The 20,397-nt window shown below is 43.0% G+C and overlaps 1 protein-coding gene across 3 annotated transcripts in view; it reads left to right on the plus strand.

Annotated features, from left to right (window-relative positions):
• Window positions 1-20,397, plus strand: part of ripor1 (RHO family interacting cell polarization regulator 1) — an 85,059-nt gene that overhangs the window by 56,455 nt on the left and 8,207 nt on the right. For all 3 annotated transcript variants that reach the window (XM_080438355.1, XM_080438354.1, XM_080438353.1), the window contains exons 7-19: window positions 2,061-2,210; window positions 6,093-6,156; window positions 6,771-6,814; window positions 8,012-8,137; window positions 8,984-9,132; window positions 9,418-9,550; window positions 13,258-13,383; window positions 14,222-14,388; window positions 15,239-15,929; window positions 16,696-16,823; window positions 17,528-17,648; window positions 18,042-18,177; window positions 19,719-19,880. In XM_080438355.1, the coding sequence (XP_080294481.1) occupies window positions 2,061-2,210; window positions 6,093-6,156; window positions 6,771-6,814; window positions 8,012-8,137; window positions 8,984-9,132; window positions 9,418-9,550; window positions 13,258-13,383; window positions 14,222-14,388; window positions 15,239-15,929; window positions 16,696-16,823; window positions 17,528-17,648; window positions 18,042-18,177; window positions 19,719-19,880 (2,197 nt within the window). The remainder of the gene's footprint in view (window positions 1-2,060; window positions 2,211-6,092; window positions 6,157-6,770; window positions 6,815-8,011; window positions 8,138-8,983; window positions 9,133-9,417; window positions 9,551-13,257; window positions 13,384-14,221; window positions 14,389-15,238; window positions 15,930-16,695; window positions 16,824-17,527; window positions 17,649-18,041; window positions 18,178-19,718; window positions 19,881-20,397) is intronic.

The following is a 20,397-nucleotide window of genomic DNA, read 5'->3' on the forward strand; positions in this document are numbered from 1 at the left end:
AAACATGTTTTAATAATGTTCATAATGTAGAATTAGAAAATAATCAATATATAAAAAAGACAAAATCTGAAACTATTAAGTTTGTTTTGGTATTTAAAAAGTCTGAAGCACTAGCTAAAAGTCATGGCTGTCTTTTATAAAAGACAATATTTTGTTGTTTCTACGTGCACTGTCTTTGCTTTGGACTGCACCAGCCACTTAAAAATATTCCATAAAATATATAAATGACATAAATGTGAAAGGGACAGTTTTATTTCTTTATTTTTTCATACTGCACCAAAGCCGTGCCAGCAATTTACAGCCCCTGAAAGAAGCCAAACGGACATAATAAAGGCTAGCACTGCCCTGTTTGATTTGACTGCATTGCAGTCAGCTGAGCTGCCTCTGGTTTTGGCAGCACTAACTTCTCTGAGGTCATTAGACTCCCAGCAGACAGAATGACATTAATGCAGTTAGAGAAAGTCATCAGAAAACTCCCACCCTCTAAGTGCAGTGGTTCACAAACGTTTTAGCTCGAGATCCAAAAGAGAAATTTGCTGTGTCACCGGGACCCAAACAAGTGAAAAGAGCATGTAGATCTGCTATTTTCACTACTTTTTAAAAGATGGAATTTCTTAGATTTTTTTTAAATGAAATTGATTTGAAAAATGTTTTAATTCGTTTTTAATTTATGAAGAAATTATTTTTTTGGGGACATTTTCTGAAAATCTTTTGAAACAATAATAATCAACAAAATGTAGGAAACGCAAAATAAAGGCATATTTACTCGTGACCCAAAAATGGGTCCCGGCCCACTGTTTGAGAACCACTGCACGCATTACTGCTCTGTCACATCATCCTCAAGAGGAGTTGTTTTGACAACGGCGTGACACATAGGCATTATGCTATTGTATTCTTTTGAGCTGACACCAGGATATCATGTTATGAACAAGTCGGCTTAATTGAGTGGCACTGATATGAATGATCATGAAAGCAATGTTGATGTGCTTTGACACTCTTGTAATCGTTCCTCGGTTTGCTTTGCTTTGTCCTGTTTGCTTTGCCCTTGCATGTCTATGCAGCAAAAACCTGAGAGTTAGTATTAGTTTAACTCTTGAGTGTAAAAACTGACCCTTTTGCTATGTAGGAACCTTGGTGGAACCAGCTCACTATAATGCCGTCTCAGCCACTAGAATTAACATACCGGAACTATCTTCCCTTAGTTCTAAGAAATGCAGAATTAGTGGATTGTTTTAAGAAGCCGTTAAAAGCGCAATTTGTTTTGTAAGCACTTTGTTTTATAAGGAGTGTTTTGCTTTCTGTACATTTTTTACATCATTGTCTCCACCAGGCCGGAGACTATAGCTATGTTCAGATATGGATACCGTTACATTTTCGGGAAACTAATTAACAACAAGTTGCCAGCATAGGCAGTAGGAGAGACGTTCTCACATGACCTAATTTCCTGTGCAGTATGTCGTGCTCATTCTTGGCGGAATAGTCGAGTGCAGTACTTGCTACTCACGTGAGATATGACAGTAAGCACGCAGACTAGGGCATTTGGTGATGAGAATTATCACTATAGCATCCATGATCCATCCAACTGTAGGCTGGCGGCTGTAACTTAATCCATTGAAATAAAAAAGGGGACAACGAATGGTTTTCTGCCGAGGAAACGGCTATGAAAGCGACCATTTACAGGCAGAATAATAATGTGATATGATCATCATTCATTATCACAGGGATGCGGGGGACTATTGCTCCTGCAGCCTAAAATCTCCTCATGTCCACTCCAAGCATATCTTGAAATATCACCTCGCTGGAGTCTTGTGATCATGAAGTATCAGTCAGATCCATTCCAATTGGCAAGTGTCCACCTTCCAAATTTTGTGGGCCCAGAGTAGGCAACCTGTCCAGGTGGAGACCTGCGCTCAGAGGAGTGCATCTTTCTAGTGATATTATTATGTTTTCTCCAAGACTCTCTGAGTTAAATTAACACTGAGGATTTTACTGTGTGATTAATATTTGTTTGTTTGCTTACTGTACTTACTATTTACTGTACATGTGTTGCCTGTGTTCAGATTGAGGAGCTCTATGACGCGTACTGTCTGCAGAGGAGACTCAGAGATGGAGCCAACAAGATGGTGAAGGCCTACACAGCCTCACCTGGCAGCAGGGAGGCCAGAGAGAGTCTGTCTGAAGCCAACAAAGGATACAAGGAATACACAGAGGTAAGGAGACGAGGTGGGACAGAAGGAGAGAGTGGGAGGTATAAATAAAATGGTGACATCACGTTCAGAGGGGAGAGAGATGTATAGAGAGTGGTAGGGAGACGAGTAGTGTCTTTAACCATTTAAATCCTATATACAAGGTGTGTCGGAAAAGTAACCACGCTCATGACTCAATCCCAATTAAGTATGTCACTATGTTGCGCAACATCTCACCACTATTCTTCTCTAATATTGTTCACTTCTCTCACGCTGTGCGTCTGTTCCAGGCTGTTGTGTAATTACACTGTTGTTACCTATGTCACGCAACTGGAGGTGGAACAAACATGGAGCAAAGAATCAATTTAAAATTCCTGGTTAAGTTGGTTTAAGGCCAGTCCACACCAATGCAACTCCTTGCAACATGCTACTCCTTGCAACTACTTGCAACCATTATCCCCAATGGCAGTTGCAATGAGTTTCATTGGTGTGACAGGGCCTTAAAACTGTTTTGTTGCAAGGAGTTGCGACTAGTTGCATTGGTGCGGTTTGGTATTCCAGTATTACCCGGAAACAAAGACTGCAGTGGAAGACCACAACTTCACCCAGACCCAAGAAGGCGCGCATGTCCAAATCACAGATCAAGGTCATACTAGGGTTTAACATTTTCAGGGAAATAGCTAATTTTAATTCCCGGGAATTTTCAGACCTTTTCCCGGGCTTCCCGGGAATTCCCGTTAACACATTCCATGCCAGAGTTTAATCTCATAATGTACTCACCAGTGCCAGCGTTTTATTGTTGTTTTTTTGTTTTTTTCATGTCGCCACAGACCTCGCTAAATAAGTTAAAAGTGCGCGTTCATTTGGTTCTAAACACACGGCGGATCCGTGAGAAACGGCCAGCGAAAATAGTTTCCAAATCCGTGCCGCCATCTTGAAGATACAGCCGATCAACGGTAAACAGTGATCAGCGAGGAGAAAAACAACCGAGAAAATCGAGTTTTAAACAGGATCCCAGACAGGAAGCGGATACGATCGAAAAAAACGGAACCCGAATAATTCTGTTTCCGACCGGAAACCGGAAACGGAAATGGATCAAAAAAATTCGGAAAGTGCACCTGGGGCAAAATCAATGGGAATCGGCGGTTCGTGTAGATCTACGCGACTGGCACGCTGCGGCTTTAAATAGGTTCGCGTAGATCTACGCGATTGGCATTCAATGTGTTAAAGGGTAAAAAAAAAAAAGTGCCCACTAAAATGCATTTATATGTAGATACTTAAATAGCCAATTTTACATCGAGATGCCCAAATGTCCCTATAGTGTCCACCTATGAACTTGCACTAATAATGACTTAAGTTGATTATTTAAATCATATAAATATAATATATAAATATAATTTAGTGCCCTGGCGGAGATCTGCCCTGTTGCGCAGCAACGGGTGAAGACAATTAACTTAAACGAGGAGCTGCGCTGTGCACCCAAAACGCACTCAAACAATGTCAAACTCTAGCTGCTGAAATAAACGTTTCATTTGTATCATTATTGACAAGAGAATTTGCAAAAGGATTATTTATTTATTGTCCATCAGAGCGCCGGTGAGGTCACAGCTTATCTCTACTTTTGTAGGATATTGATTTGATAGCCTAAACTTGTAATTTGTTTGCAGTTATTAATTTAATGGATATAATAATAATTTATAATTTATATTAGGCTACTTGCTGGATATTAAGACTACATTTTGGGATGTTGGCTGTATGTTGTCAAATGTATTAATCTATATTTTGTTGTTGATCAAATGTCGGGTTTTGTAGTGTGATTTTGATGTGCACATGCATGTGTGCTGCCACTGACAATCAATGAGACAGACAGATGTTGTGCAGTTCACTTGTTCTACTGGGTAGTTCTAGTAAAATGGTAGTTTGAACGTTCTAAAATGCAAGTGTAGGTAGGGTAGGCCAGTGTCTATCAACCTTTTTTGTGCCAAGGCACACCTGGCATAGCCAAAAAATCCCAGGGCACACCTAGATATACGGTATATATATATATATATAGGAAAAAAAGCAAATGCAAACAAATATTTCTGTTTTTGCATTATTCAGACATGCAAACTTGTAGCTTTTCAGCTTCCACTAGCCGTTGTTAATCCAAATAGGGCAATAGTGTGACACCTGACCCGAAAAAAACAGCATGTTGTCACCCTTTTCACCTCGGGGCTGTTTTTTTTTTTTTTTTCAAAATTATATATTTTCAAACCTTCTTCAAACGGCGCGGCACACCTCAGCAGTAGCCCCGGCCCAAAATTGGGACGTTTGCCAGGGTTGATATACACTGGGGTAGGCTACATTAATGATGATAAAAAAATCGGACCACATCGGTCTAATACTTTCTCTCTCTCTCTCTCTCTCTCTCTCTCTCCCTCTCTCTCTCTCGCACGCGCTCTCTCTTGCTTGCTCTCTCTCTCTCTCTCCAGCTCTCCAGTCTGTCCTCTCTCTCTATCAAAAGCATTGCTTGGCTTGCGCGCATTTTAAGCTGGAATATAGGCGCTTGAAATCAAACCTACCTACTGTTTATGCAGCGTTTCACTTGATGTTGAATCTCAACTAGTCAACTGGTGTCTACCGTATTGACAGCAGAGGAAACGGTGAAATCAGCGTGCGCAGGGCAGGCAGGGGGCATCACGGCCACTTGTGTTTTATTTTGTTCATTACTGTTACATTCAGTGCGTCCCATATTGGTTCACAACGGGACGATGGGACCCTGCCCTGGTCGGCAACACGGCAAGTAACTTGCCTAATTATAATAGTAATTCCTCCGCGCCTTTCTACTAAATAGTATTCATTTCTAACAAGAAAAAAAAAAACGGGATCCCGGGAACCGAAGTCAGTTCCCGGGACGGTAAATAACCTCGGGATTCCCGCATCCCGGGAATCCCGGTGTTAAACCCTAGGTCATACTGATCGCATTCTTCGACCAGAGGGTAGTGGTCCATCATGAGTTTGTGCCTCAGGTTCAGTCAGTCAAACAGCACTTCTACCAGCAGGTCCTCGATTGCCTCCATGACCGGTTTCAGCGCAGCAGGCGGGCTCTGTGCTAAACAACGCACCTGCACACACCACTGCAGGCTCCGTCTCTTGGTTTCCGGGTCATACTGGAAGGGTTGGGGTAGCCCTAAACCCAAACCCAACCGGGAATTTCAAATTGATTCTTTGCTCCATGTTTGTGCCACCTCCAGTTGCGTGACGGAGGGTAACAGCAGCGTGATTACACAACAGCCTGGAAGAGAAGTACAGAGTGAGAGAAATGAACAATATTATAGCAGAATAGTGGTGAGATGTTGTACAACACTGTGACATAAGCGGTTACTCGATTAGCATTGCGTCATCATGAGCGTGGCTGCCACAGTCCTGTTACTTTTCTGACACACCTCGTACTTCATTGTACAACCCTACAGTATATACTTTGTTGTACATTGCACTACAACAAGGTCATGTGTTGTTGAGCGTGTAGATCATCTTGAGTGATTTCGTTTTTTTTTTTCTTCTTGGAAAATGTAAAAAAAAATAGGAGGTGAAGTGGAACAGGGGAAAAGGGATGGAGAGATTTGGAGAGAGAAACAGACAGGTGTAGAGCTCGATTTCAAAGAGCAAATAGGAATGTAACCTGACACATTACAGGTGCTCTCTCTCTCTCTCTGTGTGTGTGTGTGTGTGTGTGTGTGTGTGTGTGTGTGTGTGTGTGTGTGTGTGGGTGTGTGGGTGGGTGGGTGGGTGGGTGCGTGCGCGTGTGTGCGCACGGGGGGGTCTCTCTCTTTCATTCTCTAGATATTATGAAAACCTAAAGATTGCGGTGTTGAAAGTATGCAGGTTTACATTGTAATGATTTCCTCTGCACACATCCTCTTTTAGAACATGTGTGTGTTGGAGGGTGAGCTGGAGAACCAGCTGGGGGAGTTTCATCTGAAGATGAAAGGTAAGGAATGAAGGAGGCTTGAAGAATTCACTCATCTGCCTCTCTCTGCAATGGGTTCCCCTGCCCCCCCCCCTCCTCCTCCCCCCACTGCCTCTCTCATTCCTGTCTTGATGTGGAGTTAATCGGTATGTCCTCCCTCCATCTTTCCACTTGACTTCCCTCCAGTTCCCTGTAGTCTCTCCTTCTCTCTCCCTTTCCCCCCCTTTCTTCTCATTCTCTTGATTGATGTTGTCCTCCTCTCCTCCTCACTCCCTTCTGTCCTCCTCTCTCCCCTCCTCTTTTCTTCTCTCCTCTCTCCTCCTCTCCTCTCCTATCCTCTCCTCTCTCCTGTTCTCCTTTATTGGTTAGCTATTCTTTAACAACTTAAACCCTATATACTTTGTTGACCGGGACCCCCCAGGGGTCCTTGCCCCCCCACCCCTGTTTCCTATTACACCACATATCTTTGAAGAGAATAGCCGATCTACAAGCATTTTTATGCCTTTTATTTCATACCCAGAATAGGGGTTTGCTAGGGTTCAAGTGGCTATGGGCTATATTGATCAGTGCTATTTTTGCAGTGATTTATGAGGGAAATCTTGATATATGACTGTCTGTCTCTCTCTGTCCTACAGGTCTGGCTGGATTTGCTAGGCTGTGTGCTGGAGACCAATATGAGGTTTGTTCATTTTCTCTGTTTCCCTGCTGCTGTCTCTCTCTCTCTCTCTCACTCTCTCTCTGTCTCTTGCTGTCTATCTCCTTCTGTTTCTGTTCCTTTCTGCTCTGTCTCTGTCTTCTCTCACCGCTGCCTGTGAAATGTGAAGCACAGATGATAAAACAGACAGACGCACTCTCTGCTCCCCCTCAGGCACATCATGTCCGTCTCAGCTGGTGTACTCTCTCTCTCTCTCTCATACACGCACTGTAGCTCCTCTCACAACATTGTCGACACAGGTCGGTTCTTTATAAACTGCCATTTATTGCTTCAGGCTTTCTTCTCATCCCTCAGTCATGCCGTGAGAACTATATGTTCACACAAAAAAGAATAAACACACAATCAACAACTTGCACAGTACATAACATAGACCAAATGAAAATACAATGACATGTGCAAAGCGTAGCTTAAGCGTGTCCATCAAACACAACAGCAACACCAAAGAGAAATCTAAAAATAGAATACCCCGTTGGCCGCTTGTTGTGGAAAAGAGGTTCTTTGTTCTTGGGTTGCTTAAAGTCCTTAGAATGTCTCTTTGACCGTCTGTCCTTGGCTCCAGACGTCTTCAATAACTTTAGCAGCGCGATATCACATTAAACTGCAAGTTTACAGAGCTTAGTCAAAACAGCTTCACACCACCTGTGTGTAATGACATGCATCAATCAACAATGGTCCGGTGTAGTGCTACTGACAGACAGGGAACCTTTGTTCCACCCCAGAAAGTTTTAATCACATCATGTTTTTACATTTTTAACCTTACATGAAATCAATTATTTATTTAATTATGAAATTATTATGAATTATACTTTAGGAACTTATGACCATGATTTTTTGTATTTTAGCAATTTTAGTATTTTACAGTTGTCATTTTAATAACAGCACTTACACACACACACACACACATTCGCATGCACAGGCACACACACACATTAGTAGTTTACCCACAAGAAAGCGTGGGTAAAATACTAGTCTGTTGAAAACGCACATACACGCACGCACGCTCGCTCGCTCGCTCGCTCACTCACTCACTCACCTACTCACAACCCCCCCCCCCCCCCACACACACACACACACACACACACTCACACACACACACAATAAGTATCGCAATCAGGTGGAGTGAGAAGGCATATGTCTGTGTGTTTGTTTGTGTGTGTTCAGATTTTTATGAAGTATGGCCGACAGAGGTGGAAGCTCAGAGGAAGAATAGAGCTAAACGCTAAACAGCTTTGGGACAGTGAAGAAATGGTCTTTCTACCTCTCATCACAGAGTTCCTCTGTATCAAGGTGAGTCTCTCTCACTATCTGTCTCACTTAACCGCAGTCACATATATACAAGATGTCATGCTCATACAAGTATGTGTGTAAAATGTTGGTGTGGCATGCTCCGCCAGACTGTGCTAACGTAATGTAATGATTAAAACGTGTAAAGTATATCAAGTGTGTGTCCAGTGTGTAAAGCGTAGAGAATTGTGAATAACCAATACAGGTAAAGATTTTAATGCCATGCCATCTAATGATTTTTATATGGGAATGCCCTTTAGGGGCCGTGTCTACAGAGATACTTTTTTGAGCGGATGGGCACTTTATTGAAACCCTGTGTGTTCGAACCGATCAACTGTTGCTGTACTGGAATGTCCGGTCATCTGTGTTATCATCTGCACAAATAGCTTAGCTGAAACAATGGTAGACATGGGCTTCTGGCTTCATGGCTGTGATAATGATTCAACGTCGGGTCGTACATTACCGGGTTGTCAGACACAACCAGGAGGATCAAAAGAGCAGCGCTCCTCTCCAAAACCGTTTCCAGTTTGAAGCGCCCAGGGCACTGCTCCAAAAAATAGCAGGCGCCGTCTACTCTGGGAAGAGGAGTGCACTAGCGTGTCTTAACCATAGAAATGCATGGCAGACTGGTGCTGCCAGCCCAAAAGGCGTTCTCTGTGGACACGACCCCTTACATGTGGTTAGTGACATCCTCGGTTCAAATGTGGCTCATGACCTGCGTTTATATGTCATTCCATTGTCCTTCTTTCCCCCTCAAATCTATGTCTCTCCACTGTAGTGACAAAAATGATCTAAAATAATTAAGCAGGGCTGCAAAAGTTTCTAATAGGCTGCGCTGTGCTCTCCCAGGTAACAGAGCTGAAGAGCTTGGCCAATCACGTGGTTGTAGGAAGTGTGTCATGTGAGACCAAGGACCTGTTTACTGCACTGCCCCAGACTGTCGCCGTGGACATTAACGACCTGGGGACAATTAAATTAAGCCTAGAGGTCACATGGAAGTGAGTACTACATTATTTTATCTGTTCAGTCAGTACGTCAACTACAATCACAAATAATTTGTTTCTTTATGCTCTCATTCATTCATTCACTCGTTACTTCTTTCTTCCATCTGGCAGACCACACACCAGCCCAAATTGTATTTTCTTCATTTTAACTATATATTGAATACTTGTGTAATATCATCTTCTTCTTCTTCTTCTTTATATATTTCTTTATCCCTCCCTCCACCCCTTTCCCTGAATCCTGCCCCCCCCCCCCCCTCTCTTGCTCTCTCAAACTTTCAGTCCATTTGATAAGGACGACCAGACGTCGTTGGCAAGCTCGGTCAGCAAAGTTCCGACTGTCAACAAGAGATTCTCAACAGTCTTCAACCAGAGTCCGCCCGACACCCCGTCGTTACGGGAACAGGCATTCTATGTATGTGAGACCCCACCGCCCACCCTTTACCCTCTCTCTCTCTCTCTCTCTGAGACATGTTGAGAAGGATACCGTGAAATATTACATGTATGTGATGCTCGATCCATCATAATCCTGTTATGGGGAAAGATTCTCTGTTGACAGCTGGAAAGTGGCCCGTTTGAAATGTGATATTTTCGAATGGAAACCAGATCGTACCATTCGGTTAGTGAGGGTTGCTGATATTGTAATACGCTTTTTCCAGTGTAGCTGAATGTAGAACTCACTCTGTATTGTGACACGTGCCTGATAAATAACAACAACGCAGCTACATTTAAAATATAAACTTAGCTTACTTAAAGTATTCTTTGAACATATCTAGACACAGTTGACTGTCACTGTGTTTAGTCAACTGAGTGAGAGAGCCTGTTGAGATGGGCATTGCTTTTTAATTGATAAAGAATCGTTCAGCTAGTTTGATAAATAGGATGCTGGTCTCAATCTCACTAGTGGCTGCAACCCTGCGAACACTTTGATAATCTGGGATCCTCTCTCTTATGGCCTTGCCCTGTCTAGTGTCATAAAGTCATAAACCTCATTCATATTCCCAGGAAACATTAGGACAGTCATTCTTTATTATAGTTACAGTTATAGCAGCTACTACGTTTGCCGTTGGCAAATTTCCCAAGGAAACAGTGTTAGCATTGATAGAAGCCCAGATAAGTTTATATTGGTGGTGAAGTACACCTGCACACAGTTACAGTATCCTGTCTTTGCATATGCTGCCATAAAGCTACCGTTAAACTTGGTAGTATAACTAAAAAAACATTGTAACATTTTTGTAATGGTTTCTCAAGCATACACAGTGTAGAACTATTGTCAAAACAATTATTTTACACACACACACACACACACACACACACACACACACACACACACACACACACACACACACACACACACACACACACACACACACACACACACACACACACACACACACACACACACACACACACACACACACACATTTGTGTAATAGTGGCTTTAGTGGAATTGTGAAGTGCAGTTGTTTGTATGCGGCTACTTTGAGAACGTGAGACAAAAACTGGGTTTGTTAAAGTATCCAGTGTGAATTCTGTACCTAATCGTATTGTGGCATTATAGCCATCAAGAATCAAGGAGGTTGATTTGTCACTCACTCATACAGGTACAAGCAAGCGACATGTTAGTTTGGCATGTTCTGGAAGGCTCTAACAAGAGATCAAGATTGCGAATGTATTTTTATTTATATCTTACTTTTTCTTGTGGGTTCATATATACATGTAGGCTTGGACCCCAGTAATTAGATTAAACTAGTCCATACCCGGTTGACGCATCCGTGGGGGGATATGCGCACATGATATGGCAACCCGGGAGGCAGTTTGTCCCATAGCTGGGCAGCCCCGTAACCATGGCGACATTCTTTTACACAAAAACGCTAATAAACAGCTGAGATTTGGTGAAATAAAAAAAGGAGGAGAACCGGGCAGACAGTTTTGGCCTCACCACCACAGAGGTTTCTCAAATTATAGGAGGATGGTGAAAACTCTTGGGTCTTACTGTCCTAGGCTACAACTTCAACATTCAGCTGGAGGTGGTATTTAATTAGAATCACCAACCACCAGCTCCCTCCTAACTACTCCATTCCCATTTGTTCCACCTCACTGTCATTGGCTGCGTGCAGTCACTGCCACGGAGATTGACCATTGGGCAGCGGTGGACATTGATGTTTGTGTTCCGAGACCGAGAAACACTAAGCCAGAGTTGCACCTGTAGCATCCACTCCCCTGCTCGACCGCCCACTGCAGTAAGTTGTAATAGAGTAGAGGTTTAGAGAACCTATGACCTACAATAGAATCCTGTAGAAGTAAGTTCTGTTGGGAATGACCTAGATCCCTGTAGACAAACCAGAATCCTAATGATGAAGAATCCTTGTGATGTTTTCTTGTTGGGATTTTGAACATGGACAAAACTTAACTGAACTGATTTTGTGAAACCCAATACAGTAGAACCTGTGTCCAACTACATAAACTAAAACCTATTTGTCTGTGCTTGTATCATTTATTATTATTTTTAACAATGCATGCGCTGTAGAGTCACCGCATGTCTCCAAAAGTCCACTTTGAGGAATTGAGGAGGAGTGTCATACTTCTCCAATGCATAATTTTACAACATGTATCTTTTGTCAATTGACAAAACATTCTCTCTGAATTAGTTCCATGTTCATAAAAGACCTGTATGTAAATACAAGGTTTGGACTGGATAGACTCTTCTCAGACGTGTATGTAAGTTATGAAGTGAGCCTACTCAGCAAAGTTTACTTAACTGAATACTGGTACAAAGTCAATTTCCAGTTGGTTGCCCTTGCGCAATATCTCAAGTCGTCAGTCACTGAGGCAGAACGGCACAAACCAGGGATGGCTTCAGGCAGGGTGTATGCCAGGTTAAGATAAGACAATTAAGAAGACCATCTATTAGTTGCGAGTGAGCAGGCCAGTGGGTCTAATGACAGACTGTAATTGTCTTTTGGGTTCCAGTTTCAGAATGGTCAATAACCCTGATTCTATGCCATTTGTCGCGTGTTGATTGAGCCTACTCAGCAATTTAGCATGAGTGAATGCTGCTGAAAGGATTCAGTTCCAGTCTGTCGCCCGGGTGATAATTGACGGATCAGTGGAGCCGCAGGGCTGTGGTATCCAGAGAAGATAATTAAGGGAGAGGAGTGTGCATAGCATGAGCTGACCAGAGGGGCTGTTAGTTGACTAATTGAGCAGGCATTTTAGTGTTTGTTAGGTTATCTAATATTAGCTTGCTAGCTGACAGTCTGCCGGGGCTAGTTGCCAAGACTGGCGGCTTTATCGGACACAGGCCCTGTCCGGGCACAGGAGAGATGGTGGATGGGGCTGTTAGCTTCCTGTTTCTGTCAACTCATTACCTTGTCATGACAGCCAAAATGATCATGACACAAGTAACGACACTCAAAGTTATGCCAAAGAGACTCATATTTTTGCTACTGTGTTCATATGACTTATATATTATGCTAGATAATAAATATATTAAAATTATTTAGCATATTGTGGTAAAGAAATTTTACCACAGTGAATTTTGTAGATGTACACAATTCACTGTGGTTTACAATATATTTTAGGCGAGAAATAATCAATGCAGTTGTATTCAGTATTGGTTCATTTCACACTTACAATGGCTGGTTTAGAGGTTTATTAACAATATTCGGGAGCTTCCATGCAGTTAAGGGATGGCAACAGCAACCACCTTGTTTCTACAGGCAGTCATCTTGATGAGACAGTGTCAGTGGTTCTTAGTTAATATAGCATCTCAATAATTTTAACCACTTAATCCATATTTTATACTTTGGCAATTAAAAATAGCAGATGTTCCTGATGCGCTGTGAGCTTGTACGTCTGCTATGTTTGAAAAGTATTGAAAATGTTTGGACATTTTTGAATCATTGAGAATTGTTTAACACAAATCTTCTCTTTTGGAGGTCCCTGGCACACAATATTTTCAGATGGGTGTCCGTGGACAAATACATTTGGGGGTCCTTGATATGAAAACGTTATCTTAATTCATGTCGGCGTCACCAGTCTCCTGGCCTGTCCATGCATCCCTCATTCTGCTCCTTTTACAGGACTTTAAATATTCCTTGATATTACTCCTCTCTGTAGAACATGCTTCGTCGTCATGAAGAGTTGGAGAACGGAACAGCTTGGTCTAATTCATCGGAATCATCGGATGATTCCTCCAGTCCTCAGTTGTCTGCAGGAGGACTGCGCAACTCTTCACAACATAAGGTAACAAACCTCTTGTCTTGTCTTTTGTGGGGAAAACTTTTCACAACCTACTCACCAGGTTGGTGTGTAGGTTAAGTAACAATAGACCGTCACTAGGCTACGCGCTTTGCATAAAAGCCACTCACCTTAACTCCTTTGTCAGACAAAGTAGCCTATAGCCTACAAATGAATGAACAACTGAAAGAAAAAAAAAATCTCAAGCAAGCTTATTTTCTACACAAGTAGGCTATTGCTATATGACATCTCTGACTGTCATATCCAAGAAATGTATTATGAGATTTCGATTAAAATGTTCGAATTTGGGCTTAAAATAATAGAAACCACTTTCTGTCTCAGTGTGGTGGACACTGGCTAACAGGACAATTAGCAGGACTATTAACAAGTTAACCAGAGATCTTGCCTCACCCACGTTGACATACTGTAGGTTCGCACTTTGGTATGTGTTATTGTTGATGAATAAAACGAGTGCTTTTTAGGCAAGAAACACACCTTGTGTGTGAGTGTGTAATTAAATGTCATACTTTATTAAAGATATGAATTAAATAACTAAATGTAACGTTTTGGAATGAATTGGCCAGTTCTCCTGCTGGCCAGGCCCACTTCACAAAGGGCCCAGTTTTCTTACATTCTTGTTCACGTCCTCCCACTTCCTGGTCCAATCCGGTGGTCTTGTTATTTGGATTTGATCACAAATTCACTCTAGATTATAGGTGCAGATTGATGTTGCATGACTATAGTAAATAATTAGTGTCTGTGTCTTGTGCCCGGAATGAGATACCCAGTTAACTGCTATTAATAATTAGGAAGAAATGTTATGTCTGTCTTCCTCCCTCTGAAGCCATCGACGGTGGTGACCCCAGAATTGCAGCCGGCTGCAACAGGAAGTCCCACGCCTCCTATTGACATCACGTTCAGTCCCAGAGACTCTGCATCCTCAACTCCAAAGTCCTCCCACAAAGTCCGCACCACCACTGCTGTGACAGAAGAGGAAGGAGAGGAGCTCAGGTGTTGTTTTATTTGCCTCTACTCTATTAGTTGTCTTCGCTTTTTATTTGTCATTGTTGTCGGATAAAAAGACAAGCGTAATTCATCTTCACAAGAACATGCAGATATACATGAATTAAATGTATTTCCCAAGCTATTTTCCGGGCCCCCTTGGAGGGGCGCCAAAGATCACAGTGTGAGGCCTTCTCTTTGCAGTTAGAACTGCAGAATCACTCCAAATTTTCCGTCGTCACCTGAAGACTCAACTCTTCAGACTCCACCTTCACCATTACTGATGATTATTTATCAAAACAATCTTGTGAAAACACTAATAGATATCCCCACAATATCATCACAATATTGATATTGAGGTATTTGGTCCCAAATATTGTGTCAATCGATATTTGATTGTCCATATTGCCCAGCCCTAATCCTGACCCAGGATTTTATCCAGGTATCATATCAAAAGACTGAAGGAAACACAGGCTTCCAAAGTGGCCCAGAGTTTAATACTGAGTACAAGACATTGGAAGCTCCCTGCTTGCAAATAGAGAAACTTTTGTCTAGTGCTACAAATGCACGTAACTCAACATTAGTATATAGGTGATGAACACATCGATGGCCACATATAAATCATTCAGGTATGCTTCCTCTACATCATTATCTTCTCAGCTTTCTCCCTCCGTCTAACAGAAATAAGTCAAAAAGTGGAGTGTACTGCCTAATGTCCTTAATAAACCCCACAAACTAACATCTATTATGTTTTCGGCTTATTTTTACTTGTACGTGAATAGCAGAGTTGACACGAACTTGTATCTGAAATGCTCCGTATCCATAGCTTTTATTGATTAATTTGTGAATTTATTTAAAGGGAGGAAGAGGAGCTTCCAGTCACTGTGACAGCAACACCCAGAAAAGAGGAAGAGGACTCTGGGAAACAGTCGCCCGTACCAACAGCCGGTGGCACGGTGCATAATGGCCTCGCCTCTCGCTCATATTCGCGGTCACTGAGTCACATCAGCGAGAGCAGTGCCGATGGCGTCATCTTGACGGACAGATCCACAGCAGAATCGGCGGAGGTCTCGTCTTTGGCATCTGGCGTCTCAGTCAATGACATTGAAACGGAATCACCCGCGAGAACGCCTGAACCGCCACAGATTTCGGTTGCCACGGACACCGCAGCATCGCCGAAGAGGGTTGTTGTCACGGAGGATGACGCAAAGGGTGACGTGTCAGATTGTCACACAGCAGTGGTTGCAGATACTGAAGATCGCAGGGAGGGTGTGGAGGAAAATGTGGACTCTGACACGCTCTCACAACCCAGCACGCTCTCACAGAGCACTGAAGATGGGGCTTATGTGGCCCACCGGGTGGTAGTGGAGGCCGAGGAGAAGCCTGAGCCTGAAGCGGGTTCAGAGCATGGAGAACGTGAGGTGTCGGTGGACAGTGGTGTGGAAGAGGCCTTGGCAGCAGTCATTTCATCTCTGGACGATTGCAGAGGACAGTTCCCTGAGCTACAACTACTGGAGCAAGAAGTGAGGCTGTTGCAAGCTACATTGAAGGTGAGAAGATGGGAGTTGGAATTGAGTTTCATGTACCAAACAATAGTGCTGTTAGATTCCATCTACGGTATATATACTACTTACAAGTATTTGCATATTCTACTTTTGGCATGGAAGTGAAATTGCCATCTTAAATGATCATTTATTCTCCATCATCTGCTGATCAGCTAAAGCTATAGAGCTAGGGTAATGTGAAAGTGAAAGTGACTCTAGCCCTGTAGTGAAGACACCTCCTTAAGTTACTGGAACCAGTGCTAAGATCGCTGCTCCAACAGGCTGTTTCCTGTCCTATTCTTGTCTGTCTATTGACCAAGATAGATAAAATACCTTAGGAGGGTGGTCTGTCCTGGACAGAAAGAGAGCGAGACCAGAACAAGTGAGGGAGGGAACTAAGCTTCCCAGCCTTGTTCCCTGGGGTGCAGGAATAGGGTGTGGACCTTCCTGCCTCTTCCTGAAGTAACTTTTACCTTCTCCAGAGTCAGCTAAGATGTGTCTGGGATAAAAAGAGAAGTGTACAGATGAATTGAGTCATACTGAAGTCTTTCCACACTGACTCAGGGCCCAACTGTCAACTGACCAGTCAGAATGCTTGTAAACCAGAAAGCATTTACTGTCAATTATACTTTGGGAACCAAAATCACCCCTACCTAACAAGAGTACCAGTGCTAAATGATCGCTGTATATCGTTGATGTCCTATGAAATCCATGTTTCCTCTTTTCTCTGTGTGTGTGTGTGTGTGTGTGTGTGTGTGTGTGGCGTGCGCAGGGTGGTAGCCATAGCCGGTCACCCAGCGTCGTCAGCCTCACTGTAGAAACAGCTCTGGGAAGCTTCGACTTCCTCAACACCTCCGATGAGGAAGAAGAGGAAGGACAGAAGACAAGTAGAAAGAGCAGGTAAGTGATGAAATTAGATGGATGGATGGATGGATGGATGGATGGATGGATACGACTGACTGACTGACTGACTGACTGACTGACTGACTGACTGACTGACTGACTGACTGACTGATTGATTGATTGATTGATTGATTGATTGATTGATTGATTTATTTAATTAATGACTGATTATTGATCCTGTAGGAAATTACAGAACATATTTTTTGATAAGCAGATTTAGCATCAGAATTTACTGTGTTACAGTTTACCCTACAAATTAACATTACTGAATCTTTTGATGAACAGTACTGTAGCTTAATGAAAGTATTGATTTAGAACATTTTCAGACTGGTGACTGTTGTTTATGTACAGTAAGTCTTTTCGGTAATGCTTGAATCAATTTCCCCTTTTAATGACAGTGAATTGGACTGATATGACACAAATATGTGATTTCTACCATGCCACCACAGTACAGATTTGTATGGGAATAGTACTTTAATTTCTATTGTGATAATTTAATGCCACCTAGTGGTGGTACCTTGCCTTGCAACTGAAAAAATAGGAAGAGGAACATATTAGCACACATTATGGCATGTGCACCAGTTTACACCTGAAGGATCGTTAAGTATATGACAAAAAAACATCTTGTTTTAGGGAGGGACACAGTTATTATATTACATTATTATTACCATGTATAACTTGTGATGACCCTTTGTGTCCAGTGCTCAACGGGAGAGGGACTGGGATACACCCACCTCCATCACCTCTCCTCTCACCACTGGCTGCACTGCTCTAGACTGCGCCCTGGAGGTCCATCTTAAGAACTGCAGCTCTCAACTACTGGTGAGACTTCGGATAAGTCAACACAATGTGAAAGTCACCGGTGTGACTAATGATATATGTACATACATAGGAACATTTTCTAAAGATCTTAAGGTCTTGATAGAACCACAATGGAAATAAGCCTTGGGGTCTTTTTTTGTGTCATCCTTTTGTGCAATTAAATGTTTTTTTGTCAATAAATAAATCAACCATTTGAAAAACCGAATAAGGGATACTGAATGCATAATGTATAAAAACAATTGGTAAAAAATACTTTATTCATCTGGATACATTAGTTCCCTGTGTTGTGAAGAACCTTTGAAAAACTTTTGAGGGAGGCCAAAGTTCTGCAGAGCAGTTTGTATTTTTATATTTTTATAAATACAAAAGTACTGTGATGTGTTGTACCTGTAGTGTCTGGGTACCTTTGGCCCTCTGCGCTGTGGAGAAATGTACGCTCTGGACAGACTGTTGCGTGAGGCAAGAGTACTGGAGATTATACGGCGAATCGCCAAGGAAGGACTCAAACAGGTCACACAAACTGACGAAGGTATGGTAGCCATCGGCTTTGTCCCTATTCTGTCTGCATCTCTGTGTCTATCTGTCTTGCCTGTCTGTTCACCTGTGCATGCATACATCCAAAGCAGAGCAGGGGCCGTCCCAAAAAGGGACGGCATTGATACCTTAAAAAATAATAAATTATATGGGTCTCGGTATCCACAAAGAAATGCCGTGGATCTCTGAATTCATGTGACGAGCCTGTGACATCAGTCACCTGGTGATGTCAGTCATCATCTATTCTATTTGTTGACAAAGGATGAGGCCGGACAGCTCTTAGCCACGATGCAAAAAGTTTTTTTAACCAACTGGTTAAACCCCGAGGAAGACTTCACTGTCGAAATAAACTTTTTGCATCGTGGCTAAGAGCTGTGTGGCCTCATCCTTTGTCAGCACTGTTGCCTGCCGTGGCCAGCCCCTCATCAACACAGGTGTGCGCTCCCTGTTCTGTGTTTGCCTAACAAATCATCTATTCTATGACAGGATGTATGATCCCATACTGCACTGATGGGTCACCTCCTCATTTGCATTACAGTATCACCAGTACAAATTGGGACTTAAACTTACCCAAACATGTGAGAGCCTCCTATAATTATTGCCAGAACCTCGACTTAAGTATTTTGTCACAGTAGGCCCATGTCTCAATCAGAGATACAAGTGAAGCTTATTTCCAAAACACCATGATGACATAACAACTTGCTAAGTTTGCTGTGTCATAATTTTTCATTGGCTTGTATCCTAATTATTCTCCTAAGAAAAAACTCAACTGTAGACTACAGGTGAACATCGATACTTTTTTTTAATCAGGCCCCTGACCTCAGCTGTGAGATCCGACTACATTTTGATTGATTGATTGAATACTTTATTAGCAGTTTGCCAAAAAAAAGCACAGGGAAGTACAGTTCAATACAAGGTCAACTAAGAGGATTTAAAACCCAAGAAAGCCTATGGCTTGTTTCCGTTGGGGTCCTTTGTACTCAATTCATACAGCCGAATATATGCAGACACACAGAGGAGATTCACAACGTTCAGAAACCTCACTGTTTTAGGTCAACTGTCAGCCTGGTGTATGTTTGGGCTTATGCTTTCACAGAGCTAAATAGTATCCAGTAATCAGTCCCGTCATTTCAACAACTTAAGTTGTCTTGAGTTACCCCCTTGAACCCCAGCATGTCTATTGTGGGGAGAACAATTGTCAAAAATAGCAGATCTACAAGCTCACAATGTGTCGCATTTGCGACACATTGTGAGCTTGTAGATCTGCTATTTATAAGAGATTTGGTGTAGACAGAAAAAAGCGGGTTCTGGAGGGATTAAGTGGTTAATTGCCATCATTTTTTTGTCTTTGTGACAAAAGTTAAATATGAACCTAAATATTTATTTATTTTTCTGTTCTTTCTTTTTCATTCATTCTTTGCATCACACTCTCCCTCTGTCCATTACTCTGTCCTCTCTGCCTGCCCTGCACTCTCTCATTATCCTTCCATATTCCCCCTCTCTCCATACTCCACCTCTGCCGTCCCTCTGTCACAGTCATCCCACAGCTGGAGCAGTGCCAGGGGGCCGTGTCACTATGGCAGAAGTGTGTCGGGGGTGGCAGTGTGTACAGCGTCTCCACAGAGGCCTTCGTAGTTACACTTGCACGACTCTACCTCACCAAACTACCTGAGAGGACCACCAGCTTGAGTGACACAGGTACAGGAAGCCTCTTCTTTTTTTCCCTTTCCAAAAAGCGCACCCACGCTGCATTTGATGTGCTGGGGGTGATTGGCATTGTTAGTACAGTTAGTATGTTTAGGCAGTGGTTTAATTAACACATCTTTTGTTAAGGTTATAGGCACAGCTACTGCGGTTAAGTGCGTGTGTGTGTGTGTGTGTGTGTGTGTGTGTGTGTGTGTGTGTGTGTGTGTGTGTGTGTGTGTGTGTGTGTGTGTGTGTGTGTGTGTGTGTGTGTGCGTGCGTGCGTGCGTGCGTGCGTGCGTGCGTGCGTGCGTGCGTGCGTGCGTGCGTGCGTGCGTGCGTGCGTGCGTGCGTGCGTGCGTGCGTGCGTGCGTGCGTGCGTGCGTGCGTGCGTGCGTGCGTGCGTGCGTGCGTGCGTGCGTGCGTGCGTGCGTGCGTGCGTGCGTGCGTGCGTGCGTGCGTGCGTGCGTGCGTGCGTGCGTGCGTGCGTGCGTGCGTGCGTGTGTGTCTGTGTGTGTTGTATGAGTTGCTA

This window comes from Gymnoscopelus braueri (assembly GCF_963280865.1).
Source record: "Gymnoscopelus braueri genome assembly, chromosome: 9".
NCBI lineage: Eukaryota > Metazoa > Chordata > Actinopteri > Myctophiformes > Myctophidae > Gymnoscopelus > Gymnoscopelus braueri.